A 20,585-nucleotide genomic window follows, 5' to 3' on the forward strand; every position below is an offset into this window, starting at 1 on the left:
ACAAGAAGCAACGGATGGAAACTAGTCAAGGAGAGAAGCAACCTAGAACTAAGGAGAAACTTCCTGACAGTTAGAACAATTAACCAGTGGAACAACCTGCCTCCAGAAGTGGTGAATGCTCCAACACTGGAAGTTTTTAAGAAGAGACTGGACAGCCATTTGTCTGAAATGGTATAGAGTTTCCTGCCTTAGCAGGGGGTTTGACTAGATGACCTCCAAGGTCCCCTCCAACTTATTGTTGTTATTGTTATTATTATTGTTTAATACACTTGCACTGTTTTATGTTTACATGTTTGATGACAAACAGCCTTATAAGCTTCAGAAGTCTCATAGACTCAGCCTGGTGCTGCCCCCTAGTGACTATGCCAAAGATGCTTTTCCTGCAGGCAACTGGACTTCCTTGTTTTTTTTTTGAAGGCGTTTCACTTCTGATCCAAGAAGCTTCCAAGAATGGAAAGATTTATACTCCTTGCAGACAGCCGGTCATTTGCCTTCTTTTGGAGGGTCGTTGAGGCCACCTGGAGGTTTACCTGTGTCCTCAAGATCACCTGAGTGGTGCAAATGGGCGTGGGGCCTTCTTGCAGGATGCTCCACACACATTTGCACCACTGACAATTAATTTAATTTAGTTACATTTATATACCTTTCCCTGAGGACTCAGGGCGGTTTACAGGGAATTAAAAAATCCGAGATACAAAAGTTAAAAACCAAATTAGAAAATATTAAATTGACCCTGTACACATTAAAAAACCCCAATTAAAAATTTCTCCTCAGCCTGGGCCCGAGAGCTCAAAGAGCCACAGGTAAACCTCCAAATGGCTTCAAAAATTCTCTAAAAGGAATGCAAATGACCAGCTGTCTGCAAGGAATATAAATCCTTCCATTCCTCCACCATCCAGTCAGAGCAGAAGCTTCTTGGATGAGAAGATAGACAGACAGACTGACTGTTGTTGTTAGCTGCGAAGTCGTGTCTGACCCATCGCAAACCCATGGACAATGTTCCTCCAGGCCTTCCTGTCCTCTACCATCTTCTGGAGTCCATTTAAGCTCACGCCTACTGCTTCAGTGACTCCATCCAGCCACCTCATTCTCTGTTGTCCCATTCTTCTCTTGCCCTCAACCTTTCCCAGCATTAGGCTCTTCTCCAGTGAGTCCTTCCTTCTCATTAGGTGGCCAAAGTATCTGAGTTTCCACTTCAGGATCTGGCCTTCTAAAGAGCAGTCAGGGTTGATCTCTAGGACTGACCGGTTTGATTGCCTTGCAGTCCAAGGGACTCGCCAGAGTCTTCTCCAGCACCATAGTTCAAAGGCCTCAATACTTTGGCGCTCAGCCTTTCTTAGGGTCCAACTTTCACAGCCATACATTGCAACTGGGAAGACCATAGCTGTTGTGGCCCCGACCCCCGAGCCTGTCCTACCCGAGGAAGAGGACTCTGAGGATGATGGGGAGGAACTGGCAAGGCCTTCCTCTCCGGGACCCTCCTTTCTGGCAAGGCCTCTGTCTCCATCTGAAGGCCGACAGGAGCAGCCTGTGATTAGCCAGGCTGGGAATGAGCCCGAGCAGCTGCAGCAGATGGGGAGTGACAAAGATGAATCATGGCTGGATCCCCGAGAATGATGCAGAGCCAAGTGTTTACAGCAGCGTAAGAAGAATAGGAGGGCCAAGGATTAGCTGAGTCACAAGGTACAAAAGGGGTGTGTGGCTGTTCTCAGGACTTTGTGATGAACAATAATTCAAACAACTTCTGGTCACTTCTTTGGAACTCTGTCAGATTTTCTACCTGTGTGAAACCCTGGTCTGGCTTCTTGACGTTTTTGTATTTCTGTACTGTTTGTTTGGACGTTATCTCATTTCAGCAACGCTTGAGGTAACGAGTTTATTTTGGCAGACTGCTTGTATTTTGCTGCCAAGATTTTATCCAACGGCAAATTACTTCAGCCAGAGAAATTAACCCTTGCTAGTCGTGCCTGCTCGTCTGTCTGTTTGTACCTGGGGGGGGGGGGGAACAGAACAATAGCCTTGACTATACGCACTTTTGTTGACAGGGTAATGTTTCTGCTTTTTAGTGTGCTGTCTAGATTTGCCATGGCTTTCCTCCCCAGGAGCAAGCGTCTTTTAATTTCTTGGCTACAGTCCCCATCTGCGGTGATCTTGGAGCCCAGGAAAACAGACAGATAGATACATAACCCTTATTGTCATTTTTTTTACTGTGGGCACAATGGCACACATTAAAAATGAAATTTAGTTGCTTCCTCTCAAAGTGTACACATACATAACACACATTTAAACATACTATATATAACATGCATAGACCTACACCCTTACATCCTCTCTTGCTAAATAATACTAATACTAATAATACTAATAACTTGGAAGGGACCTTGGAGGTCATCTAGTCCAACCCCTTGCTCAGGCAGGAAACCCTATACCATTTCAGACAAATGGCCATCCAGTCTCTTCTTAAAAACTTCCAGTGCTGGAGCATTCACAGCTTCTGGAGGCAAGGAGTTCCACTGGTTGTCTTCACTATCAGGAAGTTTCTCCTTAGTTCTAGGTTGCTTCTCTCCTTGGTTAATTTCCATCCGTTGCTTCTTGTCCTGCCTTCAGGTGCTTTGCAGAAGAGCTTGACTGCCTCTTCCCTGGGGCCGCCCCTGAGATATAGGAACACTGTCACCCTCATCCTTTTCTTCATCTTCAATATGGACTGACGTTTGTATGAAAGTTTAACAATCCAACTCTCCTTACTGGTCACTATTTTTGAAAAGTACTTCAATTTGGATCGTTCATTCCCCTCCATCACCACAACACTTTTGAGAGCCGAATCAGCCGCAGCCAAGCAGGGCGCCACCATCTTCAAAGGAAAAACAAGAAAGTCCAGTTGCCTCCTGAAAAAGCACCTTTAGGACAACCATAACCTGGAGGACTGAGAATCTAGGCACTCCTACATCACTTAGTAGCTGTTCCTTGCTGTAAACATAAGGTGGGACAAAATTGAAAATTGCCCTCCAAGCTCCTCCTGTACTAGCCTTTATAAAGATGTTCTGTTGTTGCACAAGGACCAGGGGTTCGTTGGTTTGCTTCTGGGTCTAATTCAAGCTGTTGGTTATCAGGGCTTTTTTCCTCATAGAACCCTCAGAACGGAGTTCCGGCACCTTTTTTAAATGGAACCTTGTAGGGTAGGCAAGGCAGGTTGTATGACATGTGTGAGTTCCGGCACCTTTTTATTTTACAAAAAAAGCACGGGTCCAGCAGGAGGGGCATGCCGCAGACCCCATCAATCAAGGACTTCTAGCTGTTGGGGTCCAGGAGATGGGCCTTTTCTAGCGTGGCTCCCACCATCTTGAACATCATTTCTCTTTGAGGCAAGATCTCCAACCATTGGACTCAATTATTTTATATTTCTATATTTAGATTATTGTAAGCCACCTTGACAGGGAGATGGGCAGTGCATAGATTTAATCAACAAATAACACCCCTCTGCACCTCTTTATTGCAGTGGTGGGGTGGGGGTTGGTGGCACTTGCTGAATTGGCCATTAACGTACAGGATTTCTTCTCTGGGGTTCAATTCCTTACTCTGTCAATATAAAAGATTTCCATCATATCCTCCCCCTCCCAACTGACGTTCGAGGTATTATTAAGGATTGCATTTGGGTGAATTTTATGACAACCTAAAACCCACCAATATTCCCACGGTTCACCACCACTTTCCGGCAATACATATCTTTACATTTACAATCCAAATATTTACATTAGAAATATAAGTAGCCCATTTTTTTTAAAAAAAAATGTCAAATTATTTAACTTGGGGGGCGGGGGGGGTGTCTCCGACCTTGGCAACTTTAAGATTTGTGGACTTCCACTCCCAGAATTCCCCAGCCAGCCATGCTGGCTGGGGAATTCTGGGAGTGGAAGTCCACAGGTTTTAAAGTAGGCAAGATTGGACACCCTCGATTGAAAAGATTTGTATGCCGCCTCTCTTCCGTAACACAAACCTGGCCGGCTCCGAGCAGTAACAAAAGGAAGAACAAAAGCACAAAAAAGCAACCCAAAAAAACACACGCGGCTTCCCACACAACAACAATAACAAAACCACAACAACGCTGCATAGCTCTTCAGGTTGCATCCATTTGCGGGCGGAACTGAAGAGGGTAAGGAACAACTTCCGCCCTTAAGGGGGCGGGCCACGTGATCCCTCTACTCCTTGCCGGAAGTGACCTTTTCCTTGCCTTCAGAGCCATGGCTGCCCCTTGGAGGAAGTAGGTCTTTTTAACCCCGGAAGTAATGCTTCCCAGGCGGTTTGGCCTGATCGGAGAGGCTGGACGCGAGTCGTTTGTTTTCTCGCCGCAAAAAAAAAAAAAAAAAAAAGCCCGGTTCTCAGGGCGGTTGGGGAAGCCGAGCTTCCCCTGCTGAGGGCGGCCCTGGCTCCTCTTCCTGCTTTCCTTTCTCGTCTGTAATTACGTTTATATCCCGCCTTTCCTTCGGGCGCTCAAGGGGGTTTTCCTAGCATTCCTTCCTGCTGGTTTCCCCCACAACAACCCTGTGAGGTAGGTCGTGCTGAGAGAGAGAGAGAGAGAGAGAGAGAGAGAGAGAGGGAGAGGGAGGGAGGGACTGGCCTCAAGTCCTCCAGGGACCCTTTGTTGTTAAGGATGGAGCTCTCTAGCCCATTAAAATCTTAATTTTAACTGGGGTTTTATTTATGCAGGGACAAATATAATTTTTTTTTAAAATTTGTTTTTAACTTTTGTATCTTGGTTTTTTAATCACCCTGTAAACCGCCCTGAGACCTTCGGGAAAGGGCGGTATATAAATGTAATAAAATAAAATAAATAAATAAATTTTATTTTATGTCTACTGTTCTGATTTTTTTTAAAAAAAAAGATGTAGAGACTGTAGAATAGGGGTCTTCAAACTTGGCCCTTTTATGACTTGAGGACTTCAACTCCCAGTGGGCCTGGCTGAGGAATTCTGGGAGTTGAAGTCCACAAGTCATAAAAGGGCCAAGTTTGAAGACCCCTGCTGTGTGTTGAAGGAGGAGTGCAGAGAAGAGCAACAAAAGATGATCAGGGGACTGGAGGCTAAAACATATAAGGAACAGGTTGCTGGAATTGGGCATGTCTAGTTTAATGAAGAGAAGGGCGAGGGGTGACATGACAGCAGTGTTCCAATATCTCAGGGGCTGCCGCAAAGAAGAGGGAGTCAAGCTATTCTCCAAAGCACCTGAAGGCAGGACAAGAAGCAACGGATGGAAACTCATCAAGGAGAGAAGCAACCTAGAACTAAGGAGAAACTTCCTGACAGTGAGAACAATTAACCAGTGGAACAACCTGCCTCCAGAGGTGGTGAATGCTCCAACACTGGAGGTTTTTAAGAAGAGACTGGACAGCCATTTGCCTGAAATGGTAGAAGGTTTCCTGCCTGAGCAGGGGGTTGGACTAGAGGACCTCTAAGATCCCTTACAACTCTTGTTATTCTCTTATTCTGTAATGCTTCTCTGATTCACTTAAAACAATCTCCCAGCTTCTCCATTCCCTCATGAACTTCACAACAATCCTGTAAAAATAGATTAGTCTTAGAGAACAATAGATCCATTGTCCTGACTCTCCCAAACTAGCTCTCCCCTTGCCATCACGAGGGACGAAAATAATTTCTGGTTTGAGGAAAATATGCAAAATGCTTTTATTTTTGTATGTAATCACTGATATTTCTTCATCCTCATACATGGTACCTGTGCATCGATCTAAGAACAGACAGATGGCAAAAGCAAAGGAAGAAGGGCAAGGAGAATAAAACTTGATAGTTAAACACAGTGCTTTTTTTTGTAAAAAAAAAAAAAGGTGCCAGAACTCACACATGTCATAGAACCCACCTTGCCTACCCTACGAGGTTCCATCCAAAAAAGGTGCCGGAACTCCGTTCTGGGGGTTCTGTGACAAAAAAAACCCTGGGTAACCAGTGTTTACAGTCATTTATAAAGTTGTTTTCTACCAGAGTGACGATAAATATACAGACATGTCTTATTGTAAGGGACTGTTAATCCAATTGGTTGCTCAAAAAAATGACATTGCCTCAAACTTTTAGAAAGCTCCTTGGTTTGAACAAATAATAATAATAATAATAATAATAATAATAATAATAATAATAATAATAATAATAATAATGAAGAAGAAGAAGAAGAAGAAGAAGTTGAAGTTGGAAGGGACCTTGGAGGTCATCTAGTCCAACCCCCTGCTCAGGCAGGAAACCCTATACCATTTCAGGCAAATGGCTGTCCAGTCTCTTCTTAAAACCCCCCAGTGTTGGAGCATTCACCACCTCTGGAGGTGAGAAATAGAGAAATAGATTATGAGAAATAGAAATAGATTTCTATATGACCAAAAGAAAAATTATTTAAGCAGGTACATATTTAAAATGGAAAATTATCACAACACTTAGTGACCTGTATAATAACATGTAAGGTACAATAGTGGATTTTTTTTATTGAGTTGTACTTCTTGATTATTCAGGAAGGAAGAATTTGCTATATCCACACCTTTAGTTCATGGATAGGAAATTAAAGAAACCGGAAGGCATACAATACTGACTGCTAAAGTTTCCAAAACAGTTTTTTTTCCTGCCTAGATGGAAGAAAGAGTTGCAATTTTTTCGTGGCTTGGATTGATTTGGAGTATAATGCTTGCTTTTTGTAATCATTGCTTTTCTTTTTCCTCTACGTTTATCCTAACAGCTGGCTATAAAAAACCCATATTATAATTTTGTCCTTCGCTAAAGGCCTAAAAGCTTGCTCTGTTAATTGACTCGGGGGCCCAGATGGAGGTTAGGTTAGGGTTAGCATTAACGTGTTTCGGCAGTTCCTTGACTGGGGTATTGTTTACTGTTGGTCTGTTGAGCTTTAATTTATGCTCATTTGGGCAAGCCACTAGAATTTAAATTGAGAACAAACCCCATTCCTTACTAGCGCCAAAGATGTTGCCCATTTTGGATCGTGAAACCTCTGCAAGAAAGCCCACCAAGCTAGAGAGAGCACCAACCCTGAGCTACAAATATTCTCCTTTATTGGTATTGTGTGTGTGTGTGTGTGTGTGAGTGAGAGAGAGAGATAGACAGACAGAGACCGTTTGATTTTCCAAACTCTTTATTATTTATTTCCGCCGGGATCTGAAAACCTATTTATTCGAACAGGCCGGCCTGGTTTAAGGGTTTGGGGTATTTTTAATTATTTATTGTTAGGGCTTAATTAATTTAATTTCATTTTAACTTTTGTATGTAAAGCTTTTACTGCCCTGTAGACCGCCCTGAGTCCTTCGGGAGAAGGGCGGTATAGAAATTCAATTATAAATTATAATACATTATTGTGGTTTTTCAGGGGAACCCTAGCAAAATGGCGGAATGTTCTGCTCTTCAGTTTGTCAGCACTTACGCCTTCGAAGCCATGCAGAAAGTGGACGTGGTGCGCTTAGCGGCGCTGAGCGACCCGGAGCTCCGATTGTTGTTGCCTTGCTTGGTGCGGATGGCCTTGTGTGCGCCAGCCGATCAGAGCCAGAGTTGGGCCCAGGACAAGAAACTCATCCTGCGCCTGCTTTCGGGCGTCGAAGCCGTCAACTCCATCGTCGCCTTGCTCTCGGTGGATTTTCACGCTTTGGAACAGGACGCCAGCAAAGAGCAACAGCTGAGGTTAGTCTGCCTGGTTTTGCTCTTCCCTCGCGACAGTTTTTTTTTTTAAAAAAAGCGCCATAACAAATCTGAAGAGGAAGTCTTTATCTTCTTCTCTTTTTAGACATAAGCTTGGCGGAGGCAGCGGAGAGAGCATTTTGGTGTCCCAGCTGCAGCACGGCCTGACTCTGGAATTTGAACACAGTGATTCACCCCGGCGGCTCCGTCTTGTGCTGAGCGAGCTGCTGGCAATTATGAATAAGGTGAGTTTTTCCTTCAGTCCTTCCTGGCAAGGTCACCTCTTTTTTCTGAGTTCTTAAAGCTGTAGGTTTTTCTTCCTTCCTTCCTTCCTTCCTTCCTTCCTTCCTTCCTTCCTTCCTTCCTTCCTTCCTTCCTTCCATCTTCCTCCCTCCCTCCCTGTTCCATCCATCCATCTTCCTTCTTTACTCACTCCATCTTCCTTCCTTCCCTCCCTCTCTCCCTCCCTCCCTCCATCTTACTTCCTTCCTCCCCCCCTCCCTCCCTCCCTCCATCTTCTTTCCTTCCCTCCCTTTTCCATCCCTCCATGCATCCCTCCATCTTCCTTCCTCAGTCCATCTTCTTCCCTCCCTCCATCTTCTGTCCCTTCCTTCCTTCCTTCCTTCCTTCCTTCCTTCCTTCCTTCCTTCCTTCCTTCCTTCCTTCCTTCCTTCCATCTTCCTCCCTCCCTCGCTGTTCCATCCATCCATCTTCCTTCTTTACTCACTCCATCTTCCTTCCTTCCCTCCCTCTCTCCCTCCCTCCCTCCATCTTCCTTCCTTCCTCCCCCCCTCCCTCCCTCCATCACTCCATCTTCTTTCCTTCCCTCCCTTTTCCATCCCTCCATGCATCCCTCCATCTTCCTTCCTTCCTTCCTTCCTTCCTTCCTTCCTTCCTTCCTTCCTCCTCCCTCCCTCCCTCCCTCCCTCCCTCCCTCCATCTTCTTTCCTTCTTTCCCTCCATCCCTCCATCTTCCTTTCCTCTCAATCCTTCTTTCCTTCCTGCCTCCCTCCCTCCCTCCCAATCCTCCCTCCCTCCCAATCCTCCCTCCCTGATGCAGCTCTGGGCAGTTTACCATATAATAAAAAAGTAAAAAGCACCAGAGAGAGACTGCAGGCAAAGGGCAGAAGAAGGAAGAAACATCACTTCACTTCCATTTCCGCCCCACCCAAGATGGCGGACGTGCTCGGCTGAGCTCTGCGAGCACCAGCTGTTAGGCGTCCCTTGGGAGCCCCTCATGAGCCTTCGGGCTTTTTGAGTATGGGGATTGAGGGGTTGGGGAATTAGGCAGCGAGACAACTAGGAGGTCGACGAAGCTGGCAAGGACTTACTCCATCTGCTGAGCTGCCCGTCTGCTGGCCCTGCTGTTTTTCGGCTGCTTCCTGTTGTCCGCCGGCTGTTCTCTCTGCTGCCGCCTTTTTCGGACTATTTACGGCTGCTTGGGGCCGCCCGCTGGCCCTGCTGTTTGTCGCCTGCTTCTTGCTGTCTCCCGGCGATCTTTTCCAGCGGCTGCTTTTTCGGACCATTTGCGGCTGCTTGGGCCGACGCCGGCTGTCTTCTTCTTTGTCAGCTGTTTCTCCCCGGTTTGTCTGCGGCTGCTCGGGGCTGACGCCGGCGTTTTTTTTTTTTTTCCTGCTCCTCGGGCCTTTTGGGCCGCCTAGGCGTTCCCGGACTGGCCCCGGTTGTCGGGGTGGACGCCGGTGAATCTGCTCGGGCGGCGGCGATTTCGGGCGATGACGAAGGCGGTAATGGCGGCAATGATGGTGATGGCGGCAATGGCGGCAATGGCGTGGGCGGTGTCCCCGGCGCTGGTTGCGGTGGTGTCTGGGCCGCGCCTGGCGCCGACGGCGGCCTGCGCTCGGCAGCAGCGGCGGCAATACGTGTTCGGCGGCGACGGCGAAGATGGTATGTTCTGGCCGTTTTTAGCGGCCCAACAGCTGATGAGACATTTCTGGGGCCTGCTTTTGGACTGCTTACGGCTACACCAGCGTTTCTTGGTCCGTGTGCCCGTTTGCCGGCGACTGACTTCGAGCTTTCTCGGCTTTTGGCCCTCTCGCCAGCGGTGGGTTTTCCATGTTGCCCTATTTCGCCTTGGGCTGCTCTTTAGCGGCACTGTCGCCCTCGGGCCGTTTCGACGGTGGAAAGGGCGACTGTTAGTCATCTTGGCGGCGACGGCGTCTTCAGTCCATTCAGTGGCGGAGAAGATGACCGCGGATCATCATAAGGGTACTAGGATGACGTGGTTCCCCCACCGCCTTTGGACTGCTTTTGCAGCGATGTTCGCAATTTGGACCATCTTCACTATCCTGGCCTGCTTGCCCTTTTTGTCTCGGACATATGGACATATATACTTATCATCTTATCTGCCTACCTTCCCCCTCTCCCCTTGGATTTTGGGACATAACTGGGTATCGGCCACGGTGGGAGAGTGGCTTGACTTTATCCATCTGCGACCCCATGGAGGTGAGAGCTCTATGGGGTTGCCTACCCAGAGGATATCTGGCCCACCTCCAGGAACAGAGTTGCAACCCGTCGTGAGAGGGCGGGGGGTGGCCTGTCTCTGGGGGCACCCAACTGAGTGGCAGTGAAGTTGGGTGGGGACCAAGATACCTGTCTTTATGCTTCGATCCTCCCACTAATTGGGACGCCTTTCCTGGACTTGCTAGACTTATGCGGAAATATACTAGCACGGATTTGTGTGCCCTCAGGGGAGCCCCCCTCTCCTGGGTGCGACCCGCCTCTTTAGACACCTTCAACCTCGATGACGGGCCCGAGTTTTGGGACCCTGAGAGATGGCCGGGCAGGGGCAGGGGCCGTCAATATAAAGTTAACAGAAGGCCCCTGATTACTTTTTTATCTAGATTTTTTATAGGGTTAGGGAGGGGGGTGGGTGATAAGGGTTGTCTGGCCTTGGGGGGTGGCCAATCAACCATGGTTCAGGCCGGATTTGGGTCTGACCACGCGGCGGGAGAACGGGGTGTCGCTGTCTCCGGAGCTCACGAGCGGGTCGTGGGATTACCAATTCCCACGACGGGGAATGGCAGCAGGCGGATAGACAGGGGGCCGTATCGCTACCGGGAGGGCCATCTCCGCTACTTGCAAGCGGTGAGGCGCTCCGACCCTCTGCTTCTTCCCCGAGGTTCCGGGAGCGAGGATGTGCAGCCTCCTGAGCTCCGGCTGGTGTATCTGAATGCCAGGTCCGTGGTTAACAAAGCTCCCCTCGTTAGGGATTTAGTTGAGGATGAGCATGCGGACCTGGCCTGCATCACGGAGACCTGGTTGGGCCCAGAGGGTGGGGTCCCTTTGGTTGACATCTGCCCACCAGGCTTCCGGGTGCTGCACCGGCCTAGAGCTCAAGGTAGGGGTGGGGGAGTGGCGGTTATCATTAGGGAGACCTTATGTCCGCGGGAGACCACCGTTTCTCAGATAGTCGGGTGTGAGTCTCTCTTTGTGAGATTTGGTTCTGGGGCGCAGTTGGGTTTGCTGCTGACGTACATTTCGCCTAGTCGTACAGCGGCAGCCCTGCCCGAGCTGCTTGATATCCTCTCAGGGTTGGTGGTTGAGTTTCCCAAACTTATAGTTTTGGGAGACTTCAATCTACCATCCCTGGGAGGCTCATCTGAGCTAGCTCGGGAGTTCATGGCTTCCATGACGGCCATGGACCTGACGCAAGTAATTTCTGAACCAACTCATGAGGGAGGCCACACTCTTGACCTGATTTTTTTATCTAGACGGTGGTTGGATGATCTTGGTGGGGGCTCTCCATTTATTATGCCCCTGTCATGGACCGATCATCATCTCCTGCGGATGGTCTTCCGTTTTGCCACCCCCCGCCGTGGGGATACGGAACCAATTAGATGGTACCGCCCCAGACGCTTAATGGATCCTGACAGATTCCAAGCGGCGCTGGGGTCCCCACCTGCCTCCATTGCTCACAGCTCGGCGGATGCCTTAGTGGAAACCTGGGAAAGGGCAGCCACTGAGGCACTTGACCGGGTTGTACCCTTGCGGCCCCTGACCCGGCGCAGATCCCAGCGAGCTCCATGGTTCTCCGCGGAGCTCCGGGAGATGAAGCGTCGGAAACGGGGCCTAGAGAGCTGTTGGAGGTCGAGCCGATCCGAACCCGACCGGTTGCGGTTAAGAACCTATATTAGGTCTTATCTCGCAGCGATGAGGGTGGCGAGGTGTAATTACTTCTCTACCCTCATTGCGTCCGCAGATAATCGCCCGGCCGCCCTGTTCAGGGTGACTCGCTCACTTCTTAATCAGGAGGTGAGGGAGGATCCCTTGCAGGGTCGTGCCGAGGAATTTAGTCAACATCTGTCGGATAAAATCGCTCGGATTCGGACCGGTTTGGACTCCAGCTGGGCAGAGTCAGGCGATCAGGACACGGACGGTCTTGTCAATGTTATCTGGGAAGAGTTTGATTCTGTGACCCCTGATGAAGTGGACAGGATTATGGGGAGGCTGAGCTCCTCCACATGTTTGTTGGACCCGTGCCCTTCCTGGCTGGTTTATGCAGCTAGGGAGAGGACACGAGGCTGGCTCCTGGCGGTTATATCTGCTTCTTTGAGTGAGGGTTATTTCCCCACCGTCTTGAAGGAGGCGGTGGTGAGACCTCTCCTCAAGAAGCCTGCCTTGGACCCAGCTGTATTGAACAACTTTCGTCCGGTCTCCAACCTTCGCTTTCTTGCGAAGGTTGTTGAGAGTGTGGTGGCGCATCAGCTCCCTCTGGTCCTGGATGAAGCGGATTATCTGGACCCCTACCAATCGGGTTTCAGGCCCGGGTACAGCACGGAGACGGCATTGGTCGCTCTGGTGAATGATCTCTGGAGGGCTCGGGACAGGGGATATTCCTCTGTCCTAGTCCTATTAGACCTCTCGGCGGCTTTCGATACCATCGACCATGGTATCTTGCTGCGGCGTCTCAGGGGATTGGGAGTGGGAGGCACGGTTCTTCGGTGGTTCTCCTCCTATCTCCTGGGACGTTCGCAGTCGGTGTTGGCAGGGGGGCAGAGATCGACCCCGAGGTCTCTCGCTTGTGGAGTTCCTCAGGGGTCGGTTCTCTCGCCTCTCCTGTTCAACATCTACATGAAACCGCTGGGTGAGATCATTCGTGGTTTTGGAGTTGGGTATCATCAATATGCCGATGATACCCAACTTTTCTTTTCGACCCCAAACCACCCCAGTGATGCCCTCGCTGTGATGTCCCGTTGCCTGGAGGCGGTTCGGGTCTGGATGGGGAGGAACAGACTTCAGCTCAACCCTGACAAGACTGAGTGGCTGTGCATTCCGGCATCCCGGGACATTCAAAATGTTCCATCTCTTTCTATGGGGGGTGAGCTCTTACCCCCCGTGGATAGGGCTCGCAACTTGGGAGTCCTCCTAGATTCACGGCTTACTCTAGAAGATCATGTAGTGGCCGTGACTAGGGGGGCTTTTGCCCAGGTTCGCCTGGTGCGCCAGTTGCGGCCCTATCTGGACCGGGATGCCCTGTGCACGGTCACTCATGCGCTCGTGACCTCTCGCCTTGACTACTGTAATGCTCTCTACATGGGGCTTCCCTTGAAGACCACTCGGAGGCTCCAACTGGTACAGAATGCGGCCGCGAGAGTTGTCTTGGGAGTTTCCCGGTACTCCCATGTTACACCTTTGCTCCGCGAGCTGCATTGGTTACCAGTTGTCTTCCGGGTGAGGTTCAAGGTCTTAGTTATGATCTTTAAGTCCCTACATGGCATGGGTCCGGGGTACCTCGGGGACCACCTGCTGCCGGCTTCAACTCCCCTCCGCCCTGTGCGTTCCCACAGAGAGGGCCTCCTCAGGGTGCCTCCGGTCAGGGAATGCCGACTGGCGGCCCCCAGGGGGAGAGCCTTCTCTGTGGGTGCCCCGGCTTTGTGGAACCAACTGCCGGTGGAGCTCCGGACGGCATCGGACCTCCGAACTTTCCGTCGTGGTCTGAAGACCCATTTGTTTGAATTGGCCGGTCTGGCCTGATGGGGGAGTTGGGTTTTAAATTGTCTTTTTAGATTGTATTATTGTTTTTAATTGGGCACTGATTTAATCTTTGTTTTAACTTTTGTATAGTATTGTATTTTTATTTATATGCCCTGTGAACCGCCCTGAGTCCCCAGGGAGAAGGGCGGTATATAAATTAAATAAAACATAAACATAAACATAAACAGTAACAATTACCATCAGAAAAAAATCGAAGAGAAAAGCAAAAACAACCCCACCAAGATACACGATGGGCAGCCTGGGCAATGGGGATTTTCTCTCCTTGGCCAGCCACCCCCACTGTAGCAGCCCCAGGCAAGCAGCAGAGCCGTCTTCGTAGGCCCTTCTGGGAGGCCAGGAATGCAGGGGTGGAACTCGCCTCCAAGGGGAGAATACGGGCTGTCCTCAACTTCCAACCGTTCTAGAAATAGTGACTTGTGACCGGTTTTCACACTTACGACCGTTGCAGCACGCACACACACACACACACACCCGCAGTCACGTGATCAAAATTCGGATGCTTGGTGGCTGGCTCAAATTGATGACGGTTGCAGTGTCCTGGGGTGTGTGTCACGTGATCACATTTTTGCGATCTTCTGACAAGCAAAGTCAACGGGGGAAGCCAGATTCGCTTAACCGCCATGTGACTAATTTTTTTATTTATTTTTATTTTATTGAATTTAATTCAATTTAATTTAATTTATTAATATTTCTATACCGCCCTTCTCCCGGAGGACTCAGGGCGGTGTACAGGGCAAGAATAAAACACAGAAATTTACAAAAACTAAAAGATAATTAAATGCATGCCCGATTAAAATACAATTGATACATAGTAAAAAACCCCAATAAAAATAATAAAAAACCCCACCAATCCCCCCTCAGGCCAGGCCGGCTTGCTCGAACAAGTATGTTTTCAGATCGCGGCGAAAGGAGCGCAGATCGGGCGCCGTCCGGAGCTCAACCGGTAGCTGGTTCCATAGCTCCGGGGCGCCCACAGAGAAGGATCTCCCCCTGGGGGCCACCAGTCGACATTCCCTGACCGGAGGCACCCTGAGGAGGCCCTCTCTGTGGGAACGCACAGGGCGCAGGGAGCTTGATGCCGGCAGCAGATTTATATACCGCCCTTTATATACCGCCCTTTCCCGAAGGACTCAGGACGGTTTACAGGGTACTTAAAACATTGATACAAAAATTTAAAACGATTAAAAGGATTAAATTTAATCCCTGAAAAAATATAAAAAACCCCAATTTAAAAATCTCAGCCTGGGCCGGAAAGCTCAAAGAGCCAGGTCTTCAGGTCCCGGAGAAATGAACGAAGGTTGGGGGCAGTCCTAAGCTCCGCGGGCAGCTGGTTCCAAAGGGCAGGCGCACCCACAGAGAAGGCCCTCCCCCTGGGTGTTATCCGCCAGCAGTCTTTTACCGGCGGCACCCTGAGAAGACCCTCCCTGTGGGAGTGCACATGATGAAGGGAGCTTGATGCCGGCAGCAGGTGTTCCCTCAGATATCCCGGGCCCAAGCCATTTAGGGCTTTATAGTTCATTACCAGCACCTTGAATCTCACCCGGAGGGCAACCGGAAACCAATGCAGGTCGCGGAGTAGAGGTGTTACATGGGAGTATCGGGAAACCCCCATCACAACTCGCGCGGCCGCATTCTGCACCAGCTGAAGCCTCCGAGTGGTCCTCAAGGGCAGCCCCATGTAGAAAGCATTGCAGTAGTCTAAACGGGAGGTCACGAGCGCATGAGTGACTGTGCGCAGGGCATCTCGGTCCAGGTAGGGTCGCAACTGGCGCACCAGGCGAACCTGGGCAAAGGCCCCCCCTGGTCCTATGTGATCTTCAAAATTGAGCTGTGAATCCAGGAGGACGCCTAAGTTGCAAGCCCTATCAACGGGGGGTAACACCTCACCCCCCATTGTTAAAGATGGAATAGTCTGGTTAAACCCGAGATGCCAGTATGCACAGCCACTCAGTCTTGGCAGGACTGAGACAATTTAATTGCAAAGATTAATTTAATACCTGTAGTAACCAAGGTCGTAAAATGGGGGCAAAATTCACTTAGCATACTCCTTCCTTCCTTCCTTCCTTCCTTCCTTCCTTCCTTCCTTCCTTCCTTCCTTCCTTCCTTCCTTCCTTCCTTCCTTCCTTCCTTTCCAGCTTGCTTTGCTTTTCCTTTTCACCAAGAAATCATCTTTCCGAACAGGTGGCCGACTCCACTGGCGAGTTTTTTTTCAAGTCCCCAGAGCTGTTTGAGAGCCCGGTTTATTTGGAAGAGGCGGCAGATGTCCTCTGCATTTTGCAAGCAGGTGTGTCTTTCTCTCCCTTTCTTGCCAGGTGTGAGTAAGGCAGCCCTCGACTTAACGACCACTCATTTAGCGACCGTTCAAAGTTACACCGGCGCTGAAAAATGTGATTTACAGCCAGTCCTCACGCTTACAGGCGGCACAGCATCCTTGCGGTCACACGTGATCAAAATTTGGTTGCTTGGCAACCGGCGTGGATTTATAATGGCTGCAGCTTCCCAGAGTCGCACAATTCAGATGATCGAAGGCCTGGAGACTGAAACATAAGAAGGCAGGTTGCAGGATTTGGATTTGGCTAGTCTTGAGAAGAGAAAGACTAGGGGGGGGCAGTCTTCCAGTATTTGAGGGGCTGCCACAAAGAAGGGGATCACTCTATTCTCCAGAGCACCCGAAGGCAAGACAAGGAACAATGGATGGAAACTAACCAAGGAGAGAAGCAACCTGGAATTAAGGATTTCCAAGTGACCTCATGCAGGCTGGAAAGGGACAGCCAAAGGATTAGGATTTAGGATTAGGATTTATTAAAATTTATATGCCGCCCTTCTCCCTAAGGACTCAGGGCGGCTCACAACAATAAAAATTAAGAGACATAAAATACAAAAATTTAAAAAAAGAATTAAACAATGAATATAAGAAATACGGGACAATTTACACAATAAAAACCAAATTAAAAACCATGATCAGTCCAGGCCCGCTTGTTGGAACAACCATATCTTCAGGTCACGGCGGAAGGACCGAAGGTCAGGGGCCATCCGCAGCTCCGGAGGCAACTCATTCCAGAGGGTCGGTGCGCCCACAGAGAAGGCTCTCCCCCTGGGGGTCGCCAGCCGGCACTGCTTAGCAGACGGAACCCTGAGGAGGCCGACTCTGTGGGAGCGAACCGGGCGATGGGAGGTTGACAATGGCAGCAGGTGGTCTCGCAAGTACCCCGGGCCTAAGCCATGTAGGGCTTTAAAGGTAATTACCAGCACCTTGAATCGCACCCCGAGGGCAACCGGAAGCCAATGCAGCTCGCGCAGGAGAGGTGTAACATGGGAGTATCAAGATACTCCCATAAGCACCCGCATTCTGCACCAGCTGAAGCCTCCGGGTGCACTTCAAGGGCAGCCCCGTGTAGAGAGCATTGCAGTAATCCAGGCGAGAAGTGACAAGGGCGTGGGTGACTGTGCATAGGGCATCTCGGTCCAAAAAGGGGCGCAACTGGCGCACCAGGCGAACCTGTGCGAAGGCCCCCCTGGTCACGGTGGTTAGATGGTCTTCCAGGTTAAGCCGTGAAGAACCAGATGTGGCCCAGCGGCCATAAAATGCCCACATCTGATCTTAAGAGACATATGCATCTTCAACTTTTTTTTTTCTTTTATCTATATTGTTCATATTAGTCATAATGTCATTTATCCCTGGCCTATTGTTCACTGGCTTCACTTTGAACTTTTTGAATAATAACAACAATAATAATAATAATAAATAATACAGTTGGAAGGGACCTTGGAGGTCATCTAGTCCAACTCCCTGCTCAGGCAGGAGACCCTATACCGTTTCAGACAAATGGCTGTCCAGTCTCTTCTTAAAAACTTCCAGTGTTGGAGCAACTCACCGCTTCTGGAGGCGGGTGGTTCCACTGGCTAATTGTTTTCACTGTCAGAAAATTTCTCCTTAGTTCTAGGTTGCTTCTCTCTTTGATTTTGATTAGTTTCCATCTGTTGCTTCTTGTCCCGCCTTTGGGTGCTCTTCTTTGTGGCAGCCCCTGAGATATTGGAACACTGCTATCATGTCACCCCTCGCCCTTCTCTTCATTAGACTAGACCAGGGGTAGGCAACCTTGGCTCTTTTATGACTCGTGGACTTCAACTCCCAGAATTCCTGAGCCAACCATGCTGAGGAGAAAGGGAGAGGTTTCCATGCTGAGCCATGCTGGCTCAGGAATTCTGGGAGTTGAAGTCCACGAGTCATAAAAGAGCCAAGGTTGCCTACCCCTGGCCTAGGCCTAGGCCACTATGTCTTGTGGACTTCAACTCCCAGAATTCCTGAGCCAGCCACGCTGAGGAGAAAGGGAGAGGTTTCCATGCTGAGCCATGCTGGCTCAGGAATTCTGGGAGTTGAAGTCCACGAGTCATAAAAGAGCCAAGGTTGCCTACCCCTGGCCTAGGCCTAGGCCCACTTTATGTCTTGTGGACTTCAACTCCCAGAATTCCTGAGCCAGCCACGCTGAGGAGAAAGGGAGAGGTTTCCATGCTGAGCCATGCTGGCTCAGGAATTCTGGGAGTTGAAGTCCACGAGTCATAAAGAGCCAAGGTTGCCTACCCCTGGACTACACATACCCAATTCCAGCAACCCGTTTCCTTATATGTTTTAGCCTCCAGTCCCCTGATCATCTTGTTGTTCTTCTCTGCACTCTTTCTAGAGTCTCAACATCTTGTGGTGACCAAAACTGGACGCCATATTCCAAGTGCGGCTTTACCAAGGCATTGGTAGTTGGTAGCTTCTGGGCAAGATCCGTTTTAACTTGTACATGTCTTGACCTTGTATTTTATTTTATTTTTTTAATTGAAAAGTTTTACAGTACATTTTTTAAAGACAAAACCCCTCCCATCCCCCTCTCCTCTCCCCCAACCTCCCCAACTCTTCCCTCCCCTCCCCCTCCCCCCCCTCCCGACTTCCCAGAGCTAAATACAGGGTATAAAAAATACAAACAAACATAATCTACAATATGCAAACAACAATAAAATATTAAATTCTATCGCACTTTAACTCTTAATGAAATAACTACAAGCAATTTTATATATCACATAAATCCATAGTTATTCAAATGCTCGGTGAAACTTTTTAGTCCCATATTTATTCTGGATTGTAATCAATCCACCTTCGCCACTCCACAATATATATCTCTGTTGCGATTGGTCTTTCAAATACGCTTGAAATCTTTGCCATTTCCGCCAAATTGGAAACTTTAAAGTCCATTCTTCTATAGTCCGGCAGTTCTTCCTTCTTCCAATATTGCTCTACTAAGAGTCTCGCTGCCGTATTCGTATTTTAAATTTGATGCTGAAGAGTATGCCTTATTTTAATCATGATGCCTCTGGCACAAAATAAACAGACATGAACCCTTGTCTGTTCAGAACTTCCTTCTCTGTTGCCTATCGTTGACGTGGCTGAAGCCTTGCTACACGTGAAGAATGGAGCTTGGTTCCTCTGTCTTTTAGTAGCCAACGTCCCAGACAGTTTCAGTGAAGGTATGTTACATTTTTTATTTTATTTATTTTTATTTTAATTCCATTTATATCCCGCCCTTCTCCCGAAGACTCAGGGCGGCTTTACAAACTTAGCAGTAGCCTTCATTCTATGTATATACCTGCTTGTTAGGGCTTTCACACACACCCCGAGCGGCATTATTACAAAGTCAGCTTAATTGCCCCCACAATCTGGGTCCTCATTTGACCTACTTCGGAAGGATGGAAGGCTGAGTCAACCTTGAGCCTGGTGGGTTGCGAACCTGCACTAATTGCAGGCAGCTGGGGTTACTTAAGGAGGCATTAGCCCACTGCTCCACCAAGGCCTGAAATACTTTGTTCGGCAGTGATTTTGGGTGTCGCTGTGTGTTGCAAAGGCACCGTCGGTGCGCCTGAGGAGAGAAACGTTTGCTGGAGCAACCTTTTTCAGTAAGGACCATTTGAAGGGTAAGAAAGAAGCTAAACAGCTGAATAGGAACTAAACCTACATACTGCATTCCAATATTTGTCTTGAGTGCAGTGTAATGGACTGCACGTTAAATGAAAAACGCCGTGTACGTTTTTGGTGGCGCAGTGGCTAATGCCTCCTTAAGTAACACCAGCTGCCTGCAATTAGTGCAGGTTCGCATCCCACCAGGCTCAAGGTTGACTCAGCCTTCCATCCTTCCGAGGTCGGTCAAATGAGGACCAGATTGTTGGGGGCAATTAAGCTGACTTTGTAATAATTGCCGCTTGGGGTGTGTGTGAAAGCCCTAATAAGCAGGCATATACATAGAATGAAGGCTACTGCTAAGCTTGTAAGCTGCACTGAGTCTTCGGAGAAGGGCGGGATATAAATGTAATAAAAAAAAAGACTAGAGAAAGAAGAATGCAATCCACTTCCATCAAGAATTCCAGAAATGGTGGAACTTGTGGAATGAGAATGTGGCCCAGCTGGTCAACACAATCACTTCTGAATGCCCCCAAGTCAGAGGCCCCCAACCTTTTGGGCACCGGGGACCGATTCCGTGGAGAGAGGTTTTTCCGCGCTTCGGAGGGTGCGTGGTTTTGTGTGCTGCCTGCATCCGCGGACGGGGCCTGTGCTTGTTTGTGCGGACCGGTTGCTGGCGTGCCGCGGCCCGGTACCGGTCCACAGACCAGGGGCTTGAGGACCCCTGCCCTAAGTCTTTTTCTGAACCCTGGATAACTCTAGAACCCTTTGATCAGGATGGGTGGCTGGCCACCTGCGTGTGCCCTACGCCTCCCGCCGCTGCTTTTGCAACTGGAAAGTGGTCCGAGTTGAAAGCCTTGCAGTTCTTTCTTTTTTTTCCCCCCCCCTAATTGGTGGATTGCAGTCTGCAGGGGCCTGATTAAGAACGGCGAGAGGCAAGACGAGGAAAGCTTTGGAGGCCG

The 20,585-nt window shown here is 49.1% G+C and overlaps 1 protein-coding gene across 1 annotated transcript in view; it reads left to right on the forward strand.

Annotated features, from left to right (window-relative positions):
- The first annotated feature begins 4,291 nt into the window (after positions 1 to 4,291).
- The window catches only part of INTS2 (integrator complex subunit 2), a 63,929-nt gene continuing 47,635 nt past the window's right edge, over positions 4,292 to 20,585 (forward strand). Inside the window, exons 1-5 of the mRNA XM_083379666.1 lie at positions 4,292 to 4,546; positions 7,366 to 7,673; positions 7,777 to 7,915; positions 15,867 to 15,969; positions 19,083 to 19,196. Of these exons, the coding sequence (XP_083235792.1) occupies positions 7,381 to 7,673; positions 7,777 to 7,915; positions 15,867 to 15,969; positions 19,083 to 19,196 (649 nt within the window). The 5' untranslated portion in view covers positions 4,292 to 4,546; positions 7,366 to 7,380. The remainder of the gene's footprint in view (positions 4,547 to 7,365; positions 7,674 to 7,776; positions 7,916 to 15,866; positions 15,970 to 19,082; positions 19,197 to 20,585) is intronic.

The sequence above is a fragment of the Vipera ursinii genome, assembly GCF_947247035.1.
Source record: "Vipera ursinii genome assembly, chromosome: 1".
NCBI classification, from domain to species: domain Eukaryota; kingdom Metazoa; phylum Chordata; class Lepidosauria; order Squamata; family Viperidae; genus Vipera; species Vipera ursinii.